The 22,588-nt window shown below is 47.8% G+C and overlaps 2 protein-coding genes across 2 annotated transcripts; both read left to right on the top strand.

Annotated features, from left to right (window-relative positions):
• Positions 1-1,613: 1,613 nt before the first annotated feature.
• On the top strand, positions 1,614-4,177 carry LOC125515312 (GTP-binding nuclear protein Ran-3). The gene is made up of 7 exons (XM_048680763.2): positions 1,614-1,901; positions 2,090-2,216; positions 2,337-2,454; positions 3,178-3,267; positions 3,376-3,555; positions 3,687-3,764; positions 3,879-4,177. Exons 1-7 carry the CDS (start codon positions 1,899-1,901, stop codon positions 3,949-3,951), a joined length of 669 nt encoding a protein of 222 aa, XP_048536720.1. The 5' UTR covers positions 1,614-1,898; the 3' UTR covers positions 3,952-4,177.
• Positions 4,178-19,126: 14,949 nt separating this feature from the next.
• On the top strand, positions 19,127-22,319 carry LOC125525061 (cytochrome P450 734A4-like). Its single transcript, XM_048690071.2, has 5 exons — positions 19,127-19,585; positions 19,706-19,929; positions 20,037-20,284; positions 20,405-20,801; positions 20,974-22,319. Exons 1-5 carry the CDS (start codon positions 19,282-19,284, stop codon positions 21,433-21,435), a joined length of 1,635 nt encoding a protein of 544 aa, XP_048546028.2. The 5' UTR covers positions 19,127-19,281; the 3' UTR covers positions 21,436-22,319.
• The last annotated feature ends 269 nt before the right edge of the window (positions 22,320-22,588 follow it).

The raw sequence follows: 22,588 nt of genomic DNA, 5'->3' as shown, positions 1-22,588 counted from the left end.
CTTGGACATCCTGCTCCCAAATTTGCTTGGCCACTTCTCTGAACTGATTATGATGTAGCCAAAAAAATTCAAATCTAAAAAGATGAGCTTTGGGTATAGAGATACCAATCTTGTTAAGCACAGGAATATGATCTGAAGTAGTTTTAGCCAGTGGGATAGCCATGGTAGAAGGAAAAGAGAGGGTCCATGCTTCAGATGTAAAACACCAGTCTAGTTTTTCTAACAATGGGGCTTCCTCCATGTTGCTCCAGGTGATTCTTCTTCCTTTAAACGTAAGGATTGTGTTCACCTGTGGTTTTCTCTAGGTGCATATGTCAATGACGAGCTTTGAATATTCAGTGTCCATAGCGTGTGCGTCTTCGAGCAAAATCTACTTCTTCCGCGTGCGGATGCGATAAAGCAAGGTGACTTTGGCTAGGTCGTGCTCATCTTGAGCTTAGGATGAGAACCTCCAGGTCTGGTATGTGCGATCCGCCCCGCTTCTAGTTCAAAATGAGAAAATTCGGTTTTAGCTGGATCAGAGTGCGTATAGAGTAATTTGTACTAACTGGGCACTTTTGCAGGACTTCGTGGGACACCGCTCTGCACCCCTATATGTGACATTTGTACATGACTATGGGGGTGCTTATGCGTCCTCCCTTGTTAAAGACATTGTATGAAGATTCTTCAAAGTTGCTCTCCAGGAAGAAAAGCCATGAGTTGACTTCAATTATTGGGTCTGACGACAACGAGTTTGCGCGCTGTTACCTTTTTCAGAGGCATTGCTTTTAGAAAACTCTATCATAGTTTGTGTGTTGCCAAGGGCGATGATTGATGTTATTGTCTATTGTGTGTCATTGATAGCTTCAACATGTCACTAGGTTGTGCAGTGTGTTTCATATGCACCCATTCTTCATATATTATTTTGATTTATTAGATAAAATCGTGCAGTGTTGTGTGTTTCTTCTTAAAAAATACTTTGATATATCTACGTGTCATTAGGTTTATTCTTAAAAAAATACTTTGATATATCTACGTGTATATTTATAGAAAAAATACTTCAACATGTCACTAGGTTTCCTTATAAATGCATAAAACGTTATTTTGATTTATTAGATAAAATCGTGCAGTGTGTTTCTTCTTAAAAAAAATACTTCGATATGTCTACGATTATATTTATAGAAAAAAACGATTATGTATTTTTATAAACTTACCCTAATTTCACTTTTCAGAACGCTATCATCATAAGTGCCACATGTGTGGCACGAAGCAATTCCATCCTGACTTTTTTGATGAAAAGTTTAGTTACCGACGATGACGACTTTAGATGTGAAGCATGGCAATTTTCTGTTTGGATGATAAGTTTCAATTTTTGAGGTTTTGTATGTTTTATGGTAATTTTAGTTATAGAAACGTCATAAAGGTGTTACTTGCCACATGCTTGACACTTATATTTGGAATTTTCAAACCTTGGAGGACCGGAGTCAAGGCAATGCCGAAACGCCTGGTCCGCGTGAAGGCGACGCCACTAATTTCCCGCACCGGCCTCAATCGGCCCTGCACGGGGCGCGTGCGGCGCGACACAGCTTACATCCCAAGCTAACAACCCACCGACACACAGATGGACGGCCAGGATCACGTGTACGTTCCCATCGTACGGTGGCAAACCCAGCTTAGATCTCAAGCTAAGCCATGGCGGCCACCGGCCCGCAGGCGGTAGCTTAGAATCGAAGCGGACGACGCCATATATATACCGCGGCCTCGGCGGCCCCTCTCCCTCCTCCGTCAGACACGCGCCCTCGCACCGCCGCCGAAGCCCATCGCTCTCCCTCCCCGATCCCCTCCCTCCTCCCGCTCCGTCGCTCCGCCCCGCCCCGCCGACGCCGGCGCGCGTTCCTGCTCCGGAGGCTCGGGCCGCAATGGTGCGTGGATCTCCTCGACCTCTTCTCGTATCTGTTCCGAGGCGGTTGCTCTCCGACGAGTTTCGAGGCGGTTGCTGCGTTGTTTCCGCTGCTCTAGATTCTGCTCGTGCTTTGCGCCTCGTAGTTTTGGCTCTTCTGTGCCGATCGATGGGTTTGGATTTCCGGTTCTGAACGAGTTGCGCGTGCAGGCTCTCCCCAACACCCCGCCCGTGGACTACCCCAGCTTCAAGCTCGTCCTCGTCGGCGACGGCGGCACCGGCAAGACGACGTTCGTGAAGAGGCACGTCACCGGGGAGTTCGAGAAGAAGTACGAACGTAAGTGGACCTGTTGACGATTCTAGTTTGGTTCCCTCCCCACCCCTCGGTCGCATCTCGTGTTTCCGTTGAGAGATGATGTTGCTGACTGTTGTTGTTGATCTGCGCGGTGTTCTGCAGCGACGATCGGCGTGGAGGTGCGGCCGCTGGACTTCCAGACGAGCCACGGCAAGATAAGGTTCTACTGCTGGGACACTGCCGGACAGGAGAAGTTCGGTGGCCTCCGTGACGGATACTAGTAAGATCCTTGAAATCCAACTAGCTAGTCGCAATTACATATGTTGAATCTATGGTTAGATGATGCTATCTACGGTCGATCATGGTTCAGATGTTTCAGACTTTCAGTAATCTTTTAGTACCTGCAAAGTTGATGGGGCTTCCAAATTCCTGGCCTAGGAACAATCATTTGTCTTGTGTTATACTGACATTGACACCGATTAGTACTGCAGGCCTTGTTTGTCGACATTACTAGTATTATCGCATTCATCTGATACGGTATCCAATTGGTCACTTGCATTAGTTGCGAAAAACAAGTAGGCATGATTTAGAGTTTTGGAATACGACTTACTGCACTCATGATTTTCATACTAGTAAGTTCAGATGTTTAAACGGGTGAGCCATGTGCATTGGTATTTAGAGGATATTTGGAGCTTGTCTGCCTGCTTCTTGGGAATTAATTGTTTGGCCTTCTTCAAGAGCACTGGTCTTACTGATTACCGTAAGCATCAGGTAGTGCTTTGCAGCAGCTTAAAGAGTTTGACTAGATTACATGCAGCAACTATAGGAGTAAGACTATGGATAAGGTCTGTTGTTAAGAATTTGTGATTTCTAGCAAAGCAAATAAGATGGCATGGTCATCCACCACAATGGTTCATACATTGTTTTCACAATGGTTGTGCTGCTATTTTTTTGGTTGGTGCGCATTGACAGAGGATTCTTACTTTCTTCTACTGTTTTTCAGCATCCATGGCCAGTGCGCAATCATCATGTTCGATGTCACCTCCCGACTCACCTACAAGAACGTCCCCACCTGGCACAGAGACATCTGCAGGTAGAGTATGCTTTCCCAGAATATCTCCAGTCTCCACCTAGTTACTATTTCATCACTTGTCCTGAATTGATCTGACACATCTCTTGAATTATCCTTTGTTGCAATCAGGGTGTGCGAGAACATCCCGATCGTCCTGTGCGGCAACAAGGTGGACGTGAAGAACCGGCAGGTGAAAGCCAAGATGGTGACCTTCCACAGGAAGAAGAACCTCCAGTACTACGAGATCTCTGCCAAGAGCAACTACAACTTCGAGAAGCCTTTCCTCTACCTTGCAAGGAAGCTCTCAGGGTAACTAATTTCTGCTGCATCGCACCACCTTTACCACAACTGTCTCAATGCTACCCAGATTCTCCTTTCCAACAAAAATATATGCTCATTCTGAACAATCAAATTAATAAGATATATGACTGCGATTGCAGAGACATGACCCTCCGGTTCGTCGAGGAGACGGCCCTCCTCCCCGCCGACGTGACCGTCGACCTCGCCGCGCAGCAACAGTGAGTGAACAATGCACTACTCTAAAGGCTACTACTTGTACTTCCTCTGATGAAACTGCATGCTTGTGATGTTGCGTTGATCTCTTATATGCTGGAAAACTCTTTTGTATACAGGATTGAGGCAGAGATAGCAGCTGCGGCGGCAATGCCCCTCCCGGATGACGATGATGACAACATCATGGACTGAGCTGATCAATCGGAGGCTGTGCCTAGTTTAGTAGCAGCATATATAGTTTCAATCAAACTCTTATAAGTGAGACTTCTGTATCCGTATCAGACATTCAGTAGGCATCTGATGACGATGGTTTGTGCTGTAGTTCCATGTTTTTCTCAGTGGTAGTTGATCTGAGATTTCTTTGTCAGGGTGCTTGTCAAAACCGAACGAATGCAAAGCTTAATCGGTTTCTTTACCATTCTGGAGTGTGGTGTTCATGAGAAAAATCTAAACAAAAATCCACTTTTTGCTATTCCTCAGTGAGGCAACAAACCTCGAAAGCTTGCTTCTGGATTTTTAGTTGCATTACATGAATTTAGCTTAATGTTTGTAGATATGGTTCCTTCGCATTTAATATTCTAATATTCGTTCAAAGTTATGAAACTATTCACTAGTACTCCCCTCCGTCCCATAATATAAGAGCGTTTTTGACATTGTAGTATTCAAGCTTACTTTAGAGCTTTCCAGTGAAAAAGGTTTACTTCAGAGCTGCTGAAAATTGTTTTTCTTAGGGGTTGCTGAAAATTAGTTGGAGGTTATTTTAGAGTGCTTATTATCGAGTACTGCACAAAAAACACTCCAAACAGGCAGAACTTTGGCGACCTAAAGCGTGTGCCACGTGGCCCTCACCTCCGTAGTCGATGACTCTGTGATAGAGGGACTATGTTTGCCGGCTGACACTTGGCAAATATTTTTTCCCTTTTTAAATGTACGAGTGTCGTGGGGCGATGCTCAGCAAATTCTCCAGGTGCTCCTTGTCATGTGGCGCACACTCGGCACACATGCCTTTGCGACACTCGGCAAACCTTCGGTCAACGGTTTTCTAAAATTACTTTTGCAATTAGCCCTGCAATAGGCACACACATATACAATTCATGTCTCACATATTATAAGCCATTGCTCAACATATATCACAAATTCACAAGCAGAAACACAAGTTCATTAGTTTGGAAGCACACAATAACAAGTACAACTACCCAAAGTTTGCAATTCATCAACCACAAGTACGAACACAAACACAGGCTTCCGCTAACACAATCTCTCGGCACGGAAGATCAAGTTCGTGGACACGGCCTTTAGGAGTGTGAAAGGTGAAGGAGGGGGTAGACAATAAAACCGAGTCACAATCAAAGTGCATATGCGGATTATTTTTGTTACTCCACGTGCCTTTATGGCTATTGTTGTCACAATAAAACCGAGTACATATTGTAGCAAAGAATTCATTATGTTAATATTGATGACTATTATTGGAAAATAACTAATCTTTATTTGCTTTTGGAGATAATTGTTCTCTTCCACGTGCCTTCTATTGGCTTCCTTCCATAACCTCCTTTCTTACTGCAGCTTTGTCACCTGTGTGTTCCTTTCTTCATCCAACTAGGTTTATAGTATGCCATCGCATCTGAAATGAAGGTTACAATGTAATAATGTAAACTTGTAAGGACATGGAAGGATGAATGAAAATACAAACCTGGAGCTCGGGAATCATAGATGCACCAGGCTTTGGAAGCATTTGAGCTCATGCTTTGCTCTCGGATCTGAGACAACTTGGGAGTGGAGGATGTGGAGATTGCAACATCGCAAAGATAGTAGTGATCATTCTTCTTCCCTTCTCCTGCCTTCATGACCGCCACCAGATCAATGGGATGATGTATCAGATCATCCTCATGGCCCGTGGCTCTCCCGGAACGATAAAGTGTATGCCTCGACCCTTGGCATTTCCTATTTGGCGCCACAGGCGCCGGTTAATGTGTTATTTTGCTAACCGGCGCCTGTGGCAAAGATAGATGGGCCGGCCCATTTGGTTCAACAGATTTCAAACTCGATGAACTTTATCAAGCTCAATGGACTTTTTTCTTAATTCGATGAACTTTTTTCCAAACTTGATGAACTTTTTTCGAACTCGGTGAACTTTTTTCAAATTTGATGAACTTTTTTCAAAACCGGTGAACTTTTTTAAAATATCGGTGAACTTTTTTTCAAAATCGATGAACTGTTTTCATTTTTTGTGAACTGTTTTCCGAATACGATGAACTTTTTCAAAATTGATGAACTTTTTTCAATTTTGTGAACTGATTTGGGCCTGTAGAGATTCGACCCATTTGCCCCAGCTGCAGGCGCCAGTTAGCCTAACTGGCGCCTGTAGCGCTGAATAGGAGCTCCCTCGACCCTTCCCTTGGCCTGGTTGATGCAATACGCCTAGTCCGGGCCCTTTTTCATATGGCCATGTACCCATGCCGTAAATTCATGGGCCTGGGTATCGGGATGTTGTCTCTCGTGCAATATAAAGCATTATGATTAATAAACATAGCTAAACCTAGATACGAACTTGGTGATGGTATTGCACATACCATTCCTGTCGAAGAGCTGTTCGGTTGAGACTTCATTTATGGCGTGACATGCCTTCTAACATCAACAGATCAGCCATTTTCATCAGGTGTTTCTCCCGCCACACAAGGTCACACCACATATCAATCATCTTCGCCCACCACTATGGTAGGCACCATAAATAAGTAGTAATATATCAAATGCACATTAAATATTTTTATAAATAGACACTAAATATATTTAAAACATGTTCAATTTTTCAAAAAAAAAATACATGATTTTTTTATTATCATGAACATTTTCTTAAACTGGCACAAAGGTCTTCTATATGTTACTAATATCTATAAAAAATTGCGTGATTTTTTTTCAAATGTTATGAACATGTTTTCCAACGCTTGAACATTTTCAATTTCATGCAAAAATTTAAGTGGTACGGACGCTTTTTTACAAAATTACGAGAACAACGTTTTACATGTTATCAATATTTTTAAAATGTCATGGAAATTTTTTAGAAACAAAATTTACATTGTTGAACATTTTTTTTCATGCGCCGTGAACATATTTTTGAAACTAAGCGGATGCACGCACATGTTGAATAGATCGAAAAAAGAAGGATAATTAGCGCCTGACTCAATTGTTGCACACATGTGTTGCGGTGTGTGTGCAACGTCTTTTTTTTAGTGGTATAAAAAAAACTGTGTGCAACGTCTGAAAAAAATAGTCTGTGCCACTGAGCGCTCCTGCGACTGGCTCGCCGAAACGTTCGCTTGCCAATGCACACTGGGCCTGGCCCATTTACGAATGCTAAAGGTGGCGCATCTCTCTCCCAAATCACTCGAAATCGCTAATTAGGGGTCCCCTAAAAACGCTAATTAGGGGTATTATTCTCCAACAAAAGCATTTTGAAAAAAATAAAGGTCTTATTTTTAAAATGCTGGTGACTTTATTTAAAACACAAGAACCATTATTAATACAATGATTTGGATCAAATATTCAAGAAACTACAAAGTAATTTCTAAAATTAACAATTACAATGAAATCTTTTAGACATGCCTTCTTCATCGTAATAGATTTTAAAATACGAGATTCTCCCTTCGACAAAGACATTGCAACTAGACCGAAGTAGTGGCATTGACAACCGCATGCCTGCACAAAATTGATTACCAATAAGTATTTCGGAGAGCCCCTTAATTCGCCCATCCAAAAAGATAGAAAGCCATGAGTGACGAACGAATTTGGATCAGTGATTATCTCTTAGAAGTGTAGGCAGTCGAACAAGATAAGCACCAAGACACACGGACAAAAACTCAACAGGTCTGAAAGATTAGTTATGCGAGGACACAAACTTAAACTCTACATGCAATAGCAGTTGCACCGAACTTACCGAGGTAGCATAACTCTTGTAGTCACACGCCCCTTAACCTCTCACTGAACTACATTGACATGGTGGCCTCGCAATGGCGGATACATCCCAATGGGCCAGGTGGGCCAACAGTGAAACTATTCATGTATTTTTGTTTTTAAAACTTTTTTCTATGATAAAAAGACTTAGATCCTAGACATGCCGTATATATACCGCAGAGCTGCCACTGCATCCTTGTCTCCCCATGTCTATTGAGGTGTCGAGTTTGTGTAATGTCTATTCGGGGTTTTGCGTGGTCTGGTCAGCCATGTCAGGACATTTCTTCTGCTCATTTGGACTCGACAAATATGTGATGTAGACCCCGGTTTTTGGAGTGGCGATAATAGATATTCTCCTTGCTAAGCATGGGGTGATGACCCAGCCCACGCGCAAATACAGATTTTCTAATTTCGTCCGGTAACCCTGTATGATGATCGTTGCGTCAAAATGTTGTTGAAACGAACAACGCCGATCAAGCTAGTTGACCCATTTCGTTGTTTAAATGTTTTGTAAGCTGGCTAGGTTTTGGGAAACAGATTATTTTTCCCAGATTTTCCTTGTTTCTGTAGTGGTTTTTTCTCCTTTTGTTTCTTCATAAATTCACAAATTTAAAAAAGTGTTCGCTTTTTCAAAAAGGTGTTCCAAATTACAAATATTGCTCACATTTTTCATATTGATCGTGTTTTGAAAAACAAATTGGAGTTTCAAGTTTTACTTCAGATTTTTCCAAAAACTGTTTTAAAAAGATGTTTGAATTTTTTTAAAAATCGAAATTTTGAATTATTTTCACAATTTCCAAGAAATGTTCAGCATTTGAAATTTTGTTAGTTTTAGTGAGAAATGTCTGTTTTTTAAAAAAAAACTCGTTTCAAATGTAGCTGTTCTCAAAAAATATTCACAAAATTAAAAAATGTTCACTCTTTTTCAAAAACTGTCCACCAATATTCAAACCACAAGCTGCGGTATGCATGCTACAGTAGAATTCCCTATTCGGCGCATTTTCCGTCGAAATGTGGTACATTCACATTGATGATAGGTCGAGCGGTTGGACGGCCCTGAGCTGTACGCATTCCGTTTTCACGGTCCGGTTTTGGGGACCTTTCCCTGTTCTGTTCTATCGGTTTTAGGAACCCTCTAGAAGGTTCTTTGAACCATTTTTTTCTATTTTTTTCTATTTCTTTCTATTATTATCCTTTTTTAATGTCGTTTTATTCCGTTTCCTTTTTTCTTTTTCTATTTCTTTTTTTCCAAGTTTTCTCTTCTCTGCTTTTTTTCAAAAAAAATAAAAAAATCAGATTTACAAACATCTTTTAGAACTTTCCAAAATATGCACATGTTTTCCAAACTAATGTTCAAAATTGGAAATTATATTCACATTTGCAAAAGAAAGTTCAAAAACCTTAATTTGTTCATATTTTCAAAAAATATTCATGTTTTTTCATTATTGTTATGAATTTATAAATTGTAGCCGTTTTTTCATTATCGGGTCGGTTCGTTGGGTCAGCGCCTGGTCTCCCCGCTCGCATCGTCATTGGGCTGGCCCAGTCGGGTTGTGTAGCATCTATACAATCAAGTGCAGCCCTAGCACAAGAATGGGCTGCGCCATTAGCTTCTCTGCCAACATAATGAATTTGCTTTACTCAAAAATAAAATAAAAATCATAGTGAATCTGCTCAGGAAAAAAAAAGACCAACGTAGTGAAGACTAGATCCCTGAGAATGTGAGACATAGGCCCTGTTTGGTTCGGCTGTGGATTTCTAAAAGCAGCTGTGAAAAATCTGCTGTGGAAAAACAGCTGTGAAAAATCTGATGTGAGAAAGATGTAAGTCATTTGACAAACCAGCTGATACAGTTTTTTCAGATTTTGACCCGCAGCGGAATCAGATTTTGAAAAGCACGTCCTTGGCTGCTTCCGCTTTTGGTTCAAATTTTGGCAGCGGATTTCTAAAATCGGATTCTGCTGGGTTCGCCCTATGGTTCAGATTCTGCCGCGCCGTAGCGGAATCCGTTGATAAAATCTGAACCAAACAGCGCCATAGCTCCTCATGGCTGTGATTACCTGGGAGGCCTCTGACCGCTCGTCCTCCACGCCCCAAAGAGTGCAGGTTAATCGACAGTCTGTTTCAATTACGACAGACCCAAAGCCCTCCTCCGGCGCTAGTAGCATATATAGCATCTCTGCATGCAAGTAGTACTTCTGCAAGCCAAAAACAGAAGTGTCGCTACGTAATTTTCACACCAAAAACTCTCGGACGATCAAGGGTCTGCTTTCGAGTTTCGACGTCAGAAAAACGTCAGGCGGCGATGACAAAGGCTCCTAGCAGCTACTAGTGCATGCAAACGACGTGCGCAAAGACATTCAACCACGCACGCACCATGATCCAAGACCGGCAGCGCGGCAGAATGGACTGACAGCGACGCCACGCACAGACGTCCTGGCACCCTATCATGGGCGTGAGCTGCACGGCCGGGTCGACGGCCAGAGGAGCTTGATCAGCTACTCAAGCCTCGATCAAGGGTTGGAACTGAAAGCGCCGGAAGCGCGCGCGCGGCCGGCCGGCGTATGATGGGCGACGCCGATTTGCGGCCGGCACGCACGTTGGCGCCGCGTGCGCCGGCCGGGTCGGCGAGGGACAGGAAGCCAGCGGAGGACGGCGGCTGTCGCCGGGGTCGGGCCCCCCCATCCCATGTACGTGGAGGTGGAGACTGACTGGGCGGAGGCGGCCGGGCGCACGTACTTATCGTGCGCTCCTTCCTGGGCTCCATATCTGCCGGTTGTTGCTGCTCCTCGGTCGGGCCCGCCGGCCCACAGCGACCGAACCGGCCTCCTCCCGCTGGTCACATGCACGGGGGCGTGAGCCATGCATGGGCAAAGAGGACGTGCGGTCAGATAGCAAGCCACGTCCACACGACCACGCGCGTTCAGCCTGTCATAAGTCTCGTATATGTACGTCTGGCTAACACCGTTTTGTCGTCCTGATGACGTGACACGCCCGGCCGTCCGGCCGTATAGCTAGCTAATCAAGCTCCATTCAGTTTCAAACCTAGCTAGCTACACCAGGAGAAGAGAAAGAGACGGTGTTACCAAAAGCTGTGATCCACGAGGAGCACACATCTCGCGTGCATGGCCACCCGTTCGCGCATGCACACTCACACTTTTTTTTTAGGGTCACTCACACTCACACTGACTCGCATGATATTTCGTAGTCCGCCCGATCTGCGGCGTCCTGTTGCTGTCCCCCGGCCGAGAGCCATTGGCGCTTTGCTGTCGTCCGGCAGCTCCGGGAAAGGCCACCGCACTGGCACCGCGGCCGGGCAGCATCGTGTCTCGCTGTCCCGGCAACCGATCAGTAAGTTACGTCCATATGTACCGACTCCCGGCACCTTTTTTTGACGTTCACGTCGGGGCCTACCGACGCGGTCGAACAAACAACGCGTGCGCATGCCATGTGTGCGGACGCCGACCGCCATTTGGAGATCTTTTCATCAGCATGCATGTAAACTTGTCGACCAAGTTGTGCGAAAAGCTGCTGCCAAGGACCAAGAACGGACGGAACTGCAACACGATGTGCCCATTTTTTAATTCGCCGGACCGTAGTCGCCTATGACAGGCGATGATACAACCAGAAAAAGCTCCAGCATATTACTAATACTAGTATAAGCTAGCGGAGAAAACTATGGGCACAGTAGCTATCTGGGCAGAGCTGTGTCGAGCGTGTACATGTCGGTTCCTTCGGCGCGTCGCCTGGGCTCCTTTGGCTGGCTGGCTGGCGGTGCGTGCGGGGGTGGTTAGGTTAGGCCGCCTTTACACGTACGTCGTCGTCGAGTCGAAGCCCGAATCGCGTTTTTGACCGGGTAGTACTAGTTCGTTATGCGCGATTGCATCATGGGAGGAAATATATGCGCGACCAAAAGGCCCGGCCTTTCGCTTTTGCGCGGATCCTGCCGGCCGGCCGGCCGGCGCAGAAAGCGAGCGGGGAGCGAAGTCGCGCGGAAGCACGCATCGCATGCGCCAGCGCCACCGGCGCGAGCGCAACTTGGCGCCATGCAGCCTCGGCGCAGCGATTAAGCAGATCGATCGGCCCTTGGCTCCGGGATGCATGCAGGGGCAAAGTTGGCTAGTTGGTTAGATCTGTCATGCACTTGGCTATGGGAGATCGTCGTTGGAACAGACGGTGGCCACATGTATGGCCGAAAGTGCACCTGCTTTCTGGGAGTCATTTTCTCGTATGAAAGGGGTAGCTTAACAATTACCACTTGCGGATTTCATAAATTTTCTTTTCTTTGGGAAAGCTTTTGATCTGTTCATAATCAACCATGGCAGTGCAGAGGACACCATAGGTAACAAAAATTAGAATCAGGTCCATGGACCAACTAGCGACAGCTATAAGCACCGAAGCGAGCTGAAGGCACGCCACCGCCACCGCTTTTCCTTCGCCGGAGTCGGGCAAACCTTATTGCAATAGACCGCCGCAAAGTCGTTGTTCTAAGGTTTCACTGGACCAGCGCGCCAGAACAGCAACCACCGCCGATGAAGAAACTCGTAGATTGGAAGGATCAAACCTGTCAACACACGAATGAAGACCAAATTCAAACAGATCCGCCAAAGACCATCACTGACCTAATCCCACTAGATTCGACGGAGACAAATCTCCACACGCCCTCAGACGTGAGACATTATTCCTACTAAGAGACATCGCTGCCATCACACAACTCCAACAAAGACGCTGAACCTAGCAAAGACGAGAATATGACTTGTATGAATACCCTTTTAGCTCCTTAATGTATCTCGACTATTATAGAGCCGGGCTAGAGTGAAAGCTGGATCGCCACTGCCGGTGCGCCATACGATGGTTTTTTTAAACACGGTACACACGCAGACGCTCACACACATGCACAAATACTCACCCCTATGATCGCACCATATGATAGTAGTAACATACATACAAATACACTGCAATATATTGTCCATTGTCGCTATTGTTGTGATATACAACAACCCAAAAAGAGTTCCATTGATTCACATGACTCCTAAAAAAAGGGAAACACATAACCCCAAATGCGTTTTACCAGACTCACTAGAATGTCATGTACTCTTAACCCCATAGAAATATAAAACCATGCGAATTAACATCAGATATTGTTTGACACACCATAATAAAAACACTAAAATTATAGCAAGATAATTGGGGACCAGTTATGGAATAGTTGCCGGAATTTACAATTTAGGTTATTCGATTTTACATCTGCCGTTGAAACCTGATCAAATGAAAAAAAATCATATACAACACAAATTGACTTACTGAAATTCTCATTTTGTCTATTTCCCTCACACAACCCAACTATGCATTTGCTCACAAACGATTAGAAGCCCAAAACCAGCAGGTGGGAGAAGCAACCTACCACCCCGTAACCCAGTAACAACATCAAAATGGCACATGTTCTCACCTTTCAACAAATGCATTGGTATTACGCTATTACACTTAGAAGAAGAAAGAAAGGGGAATAAATACCAAACAAAGAAAATAATGAAGTTTTTTAAGAAATAATGAATTAGTGGCATTGGTATTACCCTTTAAGAAGAAAGCAATGAAAAAGTAAAATAAAAATAAACTTGCACACAACTTTGTAATGAAATTGCACTCTGCAAAGAATAAGCATATAAATGGTGGAAATCTCACAAAAGAAAAAGTTTTCTAAGAAGGTATAAATTAGTGGCATTGATATTACCCTTTAAAGAAGAAACAAAATGAAAAAAAAATCAAATGATAAAGTTTTGTTTGAAAGAATGAATTAGTGAAATTGGTATTACCCAAACTTGCCCACAACTTTGCCCTTGAATTACAGTTTTTTTTGTAATATGCAAAGAATAAGCATATAATAGTACAATTTTTGCGCTTAGTATAATTTACACACATATTTTATAGTGATTTTGTGCATACTTACACACATGAAAATAAAAACAATGATTTCTAAGAAACAATGAATTAGTGGCATTGATACTATCCCTTAAGAAGAAAGGAAATGAAACAAATTTTTAAAAATAATGGCAAAATTTGCACACAATTTTACACATAAATTTCTCTTTTCAGTAATATGTTGTAATAGGCATAAAATGGTGATCTTTTGCAAAAAAATAAGTTTAATCAGAAGGAATGAATTCGCGACATTGGTATTACCCTTAAAGAATAAAACAAATTCAAGCAAGAATAATTTGTGGCACCTTTAAGATGAAATAAAATAAACTAAACTTAAAAAACTTGCACATAACCTTGCACTAATGTTGCACTTTTGTAATATGCAAATAATAAGCATACACTAGTGCAATTTTTGTATTCAAGTATAATGTACACACATATTATATAGTACTTGTGTGCATACATTTATACTCACCCGACATCCAAAAATACCTTAAAGAAAAAAATCAACTAAAAATACAAAAAACAGTCAATAGAAGAAAAAGAAAAAGCAAAGAACGACTAGTGCGCTTCAAGCCCAGTAAGTAAATCGACTAACCCCAAATAGGGGCAAGTCAAAAATCCAGCGAAAAAAAAATGAAAAAGCACACATCGTAAATCTTGGAAAAATAATCAACAGTAAGAAAATTGACATACCCAAATTTAAAAGCGAGACAACTTACATATAGCTAAAGTGAGATGCTCCGTGGTTGTAGTCGTCGTTGAGTAGTCTATGAAACTTGATTTAATTTTCGGAAATGTTAACGCCTACACGTGTGGGCGTTTGCATCTCGCCCACACGCGTGGATCCACGTCCGTTCGTGAGCGCATGAATCTTGGCATATTTCTAGTGCCACGTAGGACTGGTCTGGTGTGTGGGCGTTCAGCCGGTCGCCCACACGGCCGTTTCACCACACAGGAGGGGCTGGTGTGTAGGTGTTCAGCAGTTCGCCCACACGCCACTTTACACGCACACACAAGGGCTAGTGTGTGGGCATTTGCCATCTCGCCCACATGCCCGTTCCTCTACCACACCCAAGCTGCTAGTTGCCATGTGTTTTGCAGTGCACATGGCAACTGCCCCTAGTGTCCTTTATAAGCAGGTGGCAACTCTCTTTTTTACCCGAGTTTGCCATGTGTTTTGCAGGGTACACGGCAACTGCCCAGTGTGCACGTAAGCAGATGGCAACTCTTTTTTACCGAGTTGCCATATGTTTTTGCATGATACATGGCAACTGCCCTAACGTGCATGTACATGGCAACTGCCCTAACGTGCACGTAAGCAGATGTCATCTCTTCCTTTTTACATGGCAACTGCCCTAGCATGCTTGTGAGCACATGGCAACTCTCTCAACTGCCTAGTGTTAGTATGTGGCAACTCCTAAAGTTATGAAATCATGGCAACTACATTAGATCAGACCATACATGGCAACTGCAGTTGAGCAACCATGGCAACTACAGTTGTCCGACATGGCAACCGTAATTCAGCGACATGGCAACTGCAATTAAACGAACATGGACGAGGGTCTGGACCATGGCAACTGCGGGCGCGCGGTGACTGTCACGCGTGGCGTGCGGGACCAGGAGGTACGAGGCCTGACATACGGGCGTGTGAGCGTTATCAACTTTGCCACGCGTGTGAGAGGGATCGGGAGGGGAAAAAAGAGGCGTGTGGGCGCTGATTGTTTTGCCCACACGTAGGTGTGTGGGCTGTTCCTCTTATACACCACACAAAATGTGTGGGCGGACCCCCTAACGCCCACACGTGTGGCACTTATCGGCGTCCTTAATTTTTGCTATTTGTGGTGTTCTTTATACTATCTTGATGTTTGATGTATAGATTAAAAGTTTCGCACAAAAAAGGTTATTTTCTTCAAAATATTGTGAAGGGTTCTTTTTGACATTTGACTCCTCCGGGCATTCCATAAGATTCAGGATGCATATAATTGATAATAGTATCTACTTTAGTTGCTTAGATGAGGCAAAGCAGCGACCGACGATGCACGATCAAGTGCATCACACTCATCTTATTACTATTATTTTCCGAGTTGCACTCATCTTTCTTTAATCGAGCGTTTAACCGCGCCCCCGATATTATTCCGCGTGTCGACCGTCTTATCGGTACTTGGAATAATTCCGATGGAGGTGAAGAATCTTGGATGTTCCTCGGTCATCCGTCTCGTGGAAAACCAAGCCTTGCACACAGTCTAAACTAATGCAGTGTCGGTGTGGGAAATTGCCCAGCTGATCGTGATCGGCACCCTTCCAGCAGCGAGGCCTATGTTGTATGGCCGAGGCCGAGGCCGAGGCGCCGAGAGAGAAGATGCCGGCTTCTCTGCGGACTGTACACGTTTCACGTGAGAGCTGGGATCAACGGGTGACATGGACCCTGGGATCGCGAGACGTGCATGGACGTGCATGCATGCATGCATGTGAAGTCCGTCCGTGTCAGACACCCCGGCCGGGACGACGTGCGTGCACAGGAATGTTCCTCCTCCCCCCTCCCAGCATTTCAAGCCGGCGCGGGCGGCAGCGGCGGCGGCAAGCAACCGTCGCCGCGGCTCGCGCGGCGAGGCCCCCGTCCGCCCCGGGACGCGGGGGGCGCCCACCACCCAGCCGGAAACCCGAGCTTCGTGCTCCTCCCGCCCGGCACCGCCCCGCGGCGCCGCTGCGACACGCCCGCGCCTGTCCCGGGATCGCCCGTCGTTTCCCGCGCGCGCTCCCACCTACTTTCCCGGCTTCGGATCGGCCTGTCCTCCATTTTTTATTTTTATACTCGCCCGATCACAGGAGAGTGCCCCCGAGCATACGCGCCACGCCACGCCGGCAACCCGACACACGGCGAGGGCGCCACCACCACGGCGCAGAGCTCTCGTTGACTCCTCGCGGCCAATCATGCACGTATCATCCGCCTACTCGTCCCCATCCGATAAAAGTTTTAGTATCGTTTCCGCGTGTACTTGATCATCGGCTGGACAGTTCCAAAGCGTACAGCCAGAGCACACTGCGTCGGTCGCTGAAAGATGCGGCCGTGGCCCGTAGAACATGCATGCACGGCCCTCCCTCCCAACGGTTGCGTCGCCAGCTCGGGCTCCATGTGGCGGCCGGGAGCGCGTCCACAACCATTTTCTATCCACGGCCACCGTTGCGTTACCCGTCCGTCCAAACCGGAGCACCAATCATTCTCTCTACCGCTTCGCCCGTTGTTTTCCCGTTTTTGTTCTTCATAAGAAGAAGAAGTCTGTGCTCCCGTCTTTGCTATTTGGAGATTGACGAATCTGGCACGGATCACTGATACACTCCTATGTGTCTATTACTAGTTCTAGATACAGCTGTGCTGTTTCCATGTGAGGATTATCATTGCCGATTTTGAAGGATTGAGGATGCGTAGTGCCTGATACGATCACGAAAAACTCCGGATTTGTTTATCCTTGTGCTTCTTTCGGTGTCCGGCCCGGGAAACCCAGGTCGCCAATCTTGGCCCTTGGCGTGCCTTGGACGACATGGTCAAGTGGAGAATGTGGACTCTGTAAGACTTACTTGTCGGTAATTCCGACCTCCCGATAGAGACCTCTTTGTCTCCGAAACAGACAAGGCCTGCATTTGACTTCGGCCTCTTTGGTCTGTTTCTTGCCCCTGAAGCCCCATCCACGCCACTGCCCACTAGCACACAAATCTAGACCCCTTCAAGCAGTGCCAACCTAAATGATGGTAATGATCTTGTAATTTATAAGTAAAGGGCATTCATGAACGACATATGGTCCAAATCCAAAAATATAAACTGTAGACGACTGATATACATCAGTAGATGTCCACCATTTGGGGACATGGTCAGGTGCTAATATGCTTAGTTTTGCGTATGAGTGCTCTAGTCCAACCGTTCTCTTAATTTGGGGACGTGTAAGCTGTCTGGTTCGGGTGTCCCCAATCATATATACTTCCAATAATTAGTTTATTATTAGCAGGTAAAGACAATCATTGGTCGTGGCGATAAATCGCATCAAGGTATAATACGCAGGTAGGGGGAAGACGTCTGCAATCCAGCGACTTGAGGCCCAGAAAAGGATAGACAAACAACTTGTTCGTAGCAAGTTATGACTTGCGTAGAGAAGCATGCATAGACTGGTCGGGTCATACTAAAGTTTTCGGGTCTGCTCTGGGCTACCCTTCCACATTAATTTGCATCAGAAGTTTGTAGCTAAAAGAGCATGTGTTTCTAGATATCTCGACGGTTTTGCTAGATTGGTCATTCTTTATTTTTCATGAAAAGCATAAGCATCAAATATATTACTCCCTCTGATCCAAATTAATTGACGTATACTTCGTATAACTATACAATTATACTAAGTGTGCGTCAATTAATTTGGGTCGGAGGGGGTATAAAAGTTCATCAGAAGCACAAAGTATCTCAAATAAAAATTACATCGAAATTTCTAAACCACCGAACGACCACTACTGCCGCCAGAACGAGCCGATGACGCATCACTGTGGCCGCTCTCTACCGGAGTTGGTTTGACCTTGTCGATAACAGCCGGAAAGTCTTCGGACACGTGCCCCTAAGGATCAGCGCCCTGGAGCCGCAGTCGTCGCCGTTGAACCGTTGCATAGATCTGAAGCACCTGACACCAAATCTCACCACATGACAAGAAACCCTAACCTCGCTGTCTCGAGTAGACAGCAGGAATTTGGATCGGCGCTTCGTCGACTATGTCCAGACGGACGAACTCAAGGAGGATCCGAGCCCAGAAAATAAACTCAAATAAGAAGCGCCGCCATTGGCCCGAAGCCGCACCTGCGAGGACTAAAAAAACCCTAACCTAAACTACTAACTGGAGAAGAGGCATCGGGATTCCCTTCCTCGTCACTGACTGCAGAGCGAAATGCAGAGGGGTGGCAAATCAACGGGTTCGCCGATGAATCCTCGAGGATAGAGTTTGTCGTAGGCCCTAGCTGCCTAGGGTCAGAGGAGAAAAATGCGAAGAAGTCTTGCTGGTTCATTACAAGAATACAACCTATGCTTGCGAAAACATAACGGGTGCAGTAAAACTAATACATCTTGCACTTTTCAATGAATGGGAGTTGCAATTTTTCTAAATTGATTGAGACTTGAGAAAATCTCAATCCAAAGTTTCAAAAAGTTATCGCATTTGTGGTTTATTCAGTCTCAATTGTTTTTTCAACAAAAATCCTTTTGTCTCCAAATTCATCTTTTGGCGATGGTCTCTTAATTTCAAACCGGACTTGACATTTCACCTTCATAATTTCTAACAGAAAAACAGAAAACTGGAAATGCCACGTCAGCAGCCCAGCATGGTCAACCGGGGACGCTTGGGCTTAAACCTACCTCGTTGACCCGGACAAACCCAAAGCGAAGCGTGAACAGAAACAGAGCAGAACAGAGCGCTGGCTGGGCCCGACCAACGCCGCCGGCCGCTCCCCTATATAACGCCCGCCTCCTCCCGCCCTCCCTCCCTCCCTCCTCCTCCTGCTCCTCTCTCATTTCCAAACCAGCCCAACAGACGCTCGACTCGAGCGACCCACCGTGCTGACCCGGGACGCGCGCCGAGGAATCGGACCCCTGTCTGTCGCGGGCGCCCTTCTGTGTCAGGAAGCGGCATGGGGGCACCGGAGTGGTGGTGGTCGACGTGGAGGGGGCTGGCCGTCGCCGCCACGGCGGCGTGCCTGCTCCTGCACGTGGCGGCGCGGGTGGCGGACGCGCTGTGGTGGCGGCCGCGGCGGCTGGAGGCGCACTTCGCGCGGCAGGGCGTGCGCGGACCGCCGTACCGCTTCCTCGTCGGCTGCGTCCGGGAGATGGTGGCGCTCATGGCGGACGCCACCGCCAAGCCCATGTCGCCGCCCACCTCCCACAACGCGCTGCCCCGGGTGCTCGCCTTCTACCACTACTGGAGGAAGATCTACGGTACGCATGCGCCGCCTCGCGTGTTCCTTCCGTGTCTCTTGCTGTCAGCAGCCGCGTTTCCGCCATCGATGGGTGGAATGGATTTTTAATGGTGGTTGGGTCTTTGTCGTGGCGGCGCAGGGCCGACGTTCTTGATATGGTTCGGGCCGACGCCGCGGCTCACGGTGGCGGACCCCGAGCTGGTCCGCGAGATCTTCCTGACGCGCGCCGACGCGTTCGACCGCTACGAGGCGCACCCCATCGTCCGGCAGCTCGAGGGGGACGGCCTCGTCAGCCTGCACGGCGACAAGTGGGCCCTCCACCGCCGCGTCCTCGCCCCCGCCTTCTACCCCGACAACCTCAACGTACGAGTGAAACGCATGCGCATCTCTTTGGCCCGCCCGGCTTGGTCGTCAGTGTGCAAGTGCAGCGAGTGACACGGCGCCGCGCCGGCGATTTTTCTTTTTTGCAGCGGCTGGTTCCGCACGTCGGCAGGTCGGTGGCGGCGCTGGCGGAGAGGTGGCGGGCGATGGCGCGCGCGAGCGGCGGCGAGGTCGAGGTGGACGTGGCGGAGTGGTTCCAGGCGGTGGCCGAAGAGGCCATCACGCGCGCCACGTTCGGCCGCAGCTACGCCTCCGGCCGCGTGGTGTTCCGCATGCAGGGCCGCCTCATGGCCTTCGCCTCCGAGGCCTTCCGCAAGGTGCTCGTCCCGGGCTACCGGTACGTCAAATACCACATTAATCCCAACCGAAACCAGTCACCGCTCAGAGATTCTCCATTGACACCTCCATGCTTCTGTACTCATGTCATGTGTGCGCCGTCAATTCAATCGATTTGCAGGTTCTTGCCGACCAAGAAGAACCGGATGTCGTGGGGCCTGGACAGGGAGATCAGGCGGGGTCTGGTCCAGCTCATCGGCCGGCGCAGCGACGCCGCCGAGGACCACGAGGCGGCCGCCAAGGACAAGGGCAACAGCGGCGGCGGCTTCAGGGACCTGCTGGGGCTGATGATCAATGCCCGCGACAAGAGGTCGCAGCCCATGCCGGTGGAGGAGATGGTGGAGGAGTGCAAGACGTTCTTCTTCGCCGGCAAGCAGACGACCACGAACCTGCTGACCTGGGCCACGGTGCTCCTGGCCATGCACCCGGACTGGCAGGACCGCGCCCGGCAGGAGGTCCTCGCCGTGTGCGGCCCCGGCGAGCTCCCCACCAAGGAGCAGCTGCACAAGCTGAAAACGGTACGCCACCCGCGCGCCACTGTTCCGAGGCCGAAACCGAAAGCACCACCGAAAAAGACGATCTTTGAAAACCGTCCGGAGGGCCGGAGGGGCATTACGGTAACTCCGCACGCAGCGGCAAAACAAAAACAAAAAAGACTCACCTTGTTTCTTCCCCCGTGTCCCGTTGCAGGTGGGGATGATCCTGAACGAGACGCTGAGGCTGTACCCGCCGGCGGTGGCCACCATCCGCCGGGCCAAGGTGGACGTGGCCCTCGGGGACCTGGCGATCCCGCGCGACACGGAGCTGCTGATCCCGATCATGGCGATCCACCACGACCCCGGGCTGTGGGGCCCCGACGCGGCGCAGTTCAACCCCGCCCGGTTCGCCGGCGGCGCGGCCCGCGCGGCGGCGCACCCGCTGGCGTTCATACCGTTCGGGCTGGGCGCCCGGATGTGCATCGGCCAGAACCTCGCGCTCCTGGAGGCCAAGCTCACCGTCGCCGTCCTGCTCCAGCGGTTCGAGATGAGGCCGTCGCCCAAGTACGTGCACGCGCCGACGGTGCTCATGCTGCTCCACCCGCAGTACGGCGCGCCCGTGATCTTCCGCCCGTCCCCTGTCGCCGCCCCCGCCGTCCGCGTCGATCCACGCTAGCTAGCTAGCTAGCTGGCCGGCCGGCCAACGAACTCTGCTAGCCTCTAGGGAGTAGGAATTGACAGAAATGACCACGCCGTGCTCTCTCTGTGTACATACATATGCCGCCTAATGACACGCGGCAGCTAACGGAAAGCTTCGCCCGCCGTCGTGGCCCGCCATGGACGGACGGATGGCCCTCGCTAACTGTCTAGTAGTAGTACGTAGTACGTAGATCATCAGAGCAGAGCAGAGCAGAGCAGGAGCTTTAGGGTTTGATGGCACGGGACAGGAGAAGGCCGGGCCCGCGCTGCCCTGCCCGGTCGCTTCCATTTGTTCCCTTCTCCCTCCACGGATTCGGGCCGCGTTTGTGTGTACGTACTACTCCTACATTAAAAGGATGATGAATCCAGAGCAATGGGGGGACGGGAAAGGCTGTATGGGGATGGGAAATTTGTTCGCCGTGGACGTACGCGGTATCCCGGCCCCGTGCCCCCCCCCCCCCCCCCTCTCTCTCCCTCTCCTTTTTCGGTTGTGCCGTGTTGACAATTCATGGCGGAATCTCTGGGGGTGGTGGTGGTACATGGGAGGAATACGCTTTGTGCAGGCTGTGCTGAGGATGCGGTGCAGGTTAGTTAGTTAGAGTCTAAACTCAAGTCCACTGTGCTGCCAGTGTGTCACCCACTCCGCCCTGTCCTCCTCCTCGTGTCTACTCGTGGTCTTATTTTTCTTGGCATTAGGTTTTCTTTGCTTCACACAAAAACAAAAACGGCAGTTTCTTTCCCGAGTTGTTTGCTTTAAGGGCAGCGCCAGCTCTCAACCACATTTTCTCGGCCAGACAGAGCACCTTTATCAAGGGTCCATGTATTCCTTCTGTTTCTAAATATAAGAGGCCGTTCGAAATCTCTCTGCTCCGTAACTCCGCCGCGGAGCGGAGCGGCACTCAGTGGAATTTTTCCTTTTTGCATGTTTGAATCTTCTCCACGACCTTCAACCACGAAGGAGACAGAGTCTTTTCATATGTAGTTTGTATACATACATCCATATGTAGCTTGTATTAGAATCTCTAAAAAGATTTATAGTTAGGAACAGAGGGAGTATATACTAGCGGCATTTTTTTTGCATCTTTCAATCTTCTCCATGACCTTCAACCAAAAATGAGACAAAGTCTTTT

The sequence above is a fragment of the Triticum urartu genome, chromosome 7A (assembly GCF_056163025.1).
Source record: "Triticum urartu cultivar PI428250 chromosome 7A, HENAU_Tu73, whole genome shotgun sequence".
Classification (NCBI taxonomy): domain Eukaryota; kingdom Viridiplantae; phylum Streptophyta; class Magnoliopsida; order Poales; family Poaceae; genus Triticum; species Triticum urartu.
This window is presented reverse-complemented; position numbering and strand designations above follow the sequence as displayed.

Excerpts from the sequence above, each read along its gene's own strand:
- LOC125515312 (XM_048680763.2), top strand. Across the intron at positions 2,455-3,177 it reads GGCCTCCGTGACGGATACTA|CATCCATGGCCAGTGCGCAA; the intron begins GTAAGATCCTTG and ends ACTGTTTTTCAG. Across the intron at positions 3,556-3,686 it reads CTTGCAAGGAAGCTCTCAGG|AGACATGACCCTCCGGTTCG; the intron begins GTAACTAATTTC and ends CTGCGATTGCAG.
- LOC125525061 (XM_048690071.2), top strand. The coding sequence starts at position 19,282 with ATGGGGGCACCGGAGTGGTGGTGGTCGACGTGGAGGGGGCTGGCCGTC. Across the intron at positions 19,930-20,036 it reads TCTACCCCGACAACCTCAAC|CGGCTGGTTCCGCACGTCGG; the intron begins GTACGAGTGAAA and ends TCTTTTTTGCAG. Across the intron at positions 20,285-20,404 it reads GTGCTCGTCCCGGGCTACCG|GTTCTTGCCGACCAAGAAGA; the intron begins GTACGTCAAATA and ends ATCGATTTGCAG.